The sequence below is a fragment of the Brassica oleracea genome, chromosome C4 (genome assembly GCF_000695525.1).
Source record: "Brassica oleracea var. oleracea cultivar TO1000 chromosome C4, BOL, whole genome shotgun sequence".
Taxonomy (NCBI): domain Eukaryota; kingdom Viridiplantae; phylum Streptophyta; class Magnoliopsida; order Brassicales; family Brassicaceae; genus Brassica; species Brassica oleracea.
This window is the reverse complement of record NC_027751.1, coordinates 8,999,939-9,001,871: the sequence shown is the minus strand read 5'-3', so window position 1 is coordinate 9,001,871 and position 1,933 is coordinate 8,999,939. Positions and strand designations below refer to the sequence as shown.

General features: G+C 37.9%; 1 protein-coding gene across 1 annotated transcript in view; it reads right to left on the bottom strand.

Annotated features, from left to right (window-relative positions):
* Nucleotides 1-818, bottom strand: part of LOC106337300 (rRNA-processing protein UTP23 homolog) — a 5,937-nt gene extending 5,119 nt beyond the window's left edge. Inside the window, 2 exon segments of the mRNA XM_013776391.1 lie at nt 557-662; nt 665-818. Of these exon segments, the coding sequence (XP_013631845.1) occupies nt 557-662; nt 665-818 (260 nt within the window).
* Between the last annotated feature and the right edge of the window lie 1,115 nt (nt 819-1,933).

Below are 1,933 nucleotides of genomic sequence, written 5' to 3'. Positions count from 1 at the left end.
AAAAACTTTATAAAGATGGAGAAAGTGTTTAAGTGTTTGAAGAGAAAGAGGCTTTGTGAAGAAGAAAGATTTTATAACTTAGAAGAGGACTCTTATTATTACTTGAATGTTTGTTACAAACTTGATTATTTCTTGGTGTTACAAAATGAGAAGAGAGTGGAGGCATTTATAGCCTCCAAAGTACAAAATATCTTACATATTTTAATCCAAAATCTAGAAAATTCTACTAAAATATCTAGATAATATTATCATAATTATCTAGATAATTCTACCAAAATATCTAGATTTTTTTTATCTTATGGAGGTGGAGATTTTTCTAGACACTTTCTAGAATTTAGGTTGGGTTAAACATGATTAGTGAGTTGTTAGTCCAATAATATGACCCAAATCAAGCTAACTTTTCAACAAATGGAACCCAAGTTCTCAGAAACTAATCTCACACAAAATTATACAAGACTAACGAGTTCATAACATAACAGTCTTCAAACCTCTCTCTCTCTCTGAGGACACTATAAACGACAACACTGTAAGAATGTTGAGAAAACGGAAAGCTTACGTTGCTGTGCTAAGCATCTGAGCAGCCTCGAGAGACTCGGAGTAATCTTTACCCAGTTTCTGCAACTCCGCAAGCACACACCTGGTGGTGAAGAGCTTGACGGGAGCTCGGAGACAGCAGCGTCGGCGGGAGTGATATCTTTAGAAACGAGGTGGTGGACGAAAGTGCCGTCACATAGAACTTTGAAGGGTTGTCGGAAACCGAAACAGACGGTGAAGAATCTCACTGTTCTCCTGTTCTTCTTCTGCCTCTTCACTCTCATCTTCTCTCTGCACAGAAGCGATTTTCAGAGGCGATGACGGTCGAGTTAGGGTTTTAGCGGTTCTCGTTTGGTGATGAACGCCCCGGTCCGATATCGGAGAGAGAAAACTTATTTGAAGTGTTTTTAAAACCAGACGACTCTATGGTTATTCAACCATGAACCACTTATATAGTCAAGTTAGATTTAATAATTGGTTCCGTCATAAACCTTAACCAGATTTTAAAATTATTAAGTTCGATAAAAACTATTAAAAGTATCAAAATCAAAAATCTATACATCAACCATATAAACAAAAACTAATTTATATTTATTATGTTCATATTCACTACAAGAAACACGCCACATTCCGACGGTCACTCCGACGGACGTCACTTTCGTCGGTTTCTTTTGACGAAATTCCAACGAGTTTCCGACGAAATACCGACGAAATTAATTTCGTTAGAAATATCCGATAAAATTTCAACGGATATTTTGACCGTTAAGAACTCCGACGACTTACCGACGGAAATATTCCGACGCCCATATTGACCATTCGGATTCCGACAAAATTCCGACGGAGAAATTTGACCGTTTTAGAAATCCGATGCATTTCCGACGAAATTCCGACTGACATTTTTTTGACCGTTCAGATTCCTACGAAATTCTGACGGACATTTTTTTGACTGTTCGGATTCTGACGAAATATTTGACCGTTTAACAATTCCGACGAATTTCCGACGAATTTTGTTATGTTTGTCGGAATTCGGTCGGAAATCTGTCGGAGTGTCGCATGAACTTTTCCTATAAATGCGACATCCCCACACCACATTTCCCTCGTTCATTCTTTTTTCTCTTTTCGCTGTCTACAAATCCGAAAAAATAATCATGTCTTATGGAAATTATCATCGATCGTGGATGGATAAACCACATTTGGATCCAAACACCAATTTGCTTACGGAGGAATACATGGTAGGTATTGGCGAGTTCATGGCGCTTGTTCAACGACAACCGGAAGCAAATACCGGTATGTTACGATGTCCATGCTCCTCCTGCAATAATAATAAGGTTATAAGGGAATGAGATGTTTGGACTCATTTATATATGAGAGGGTTTACACAGAGTTATAAGGTTTGGTA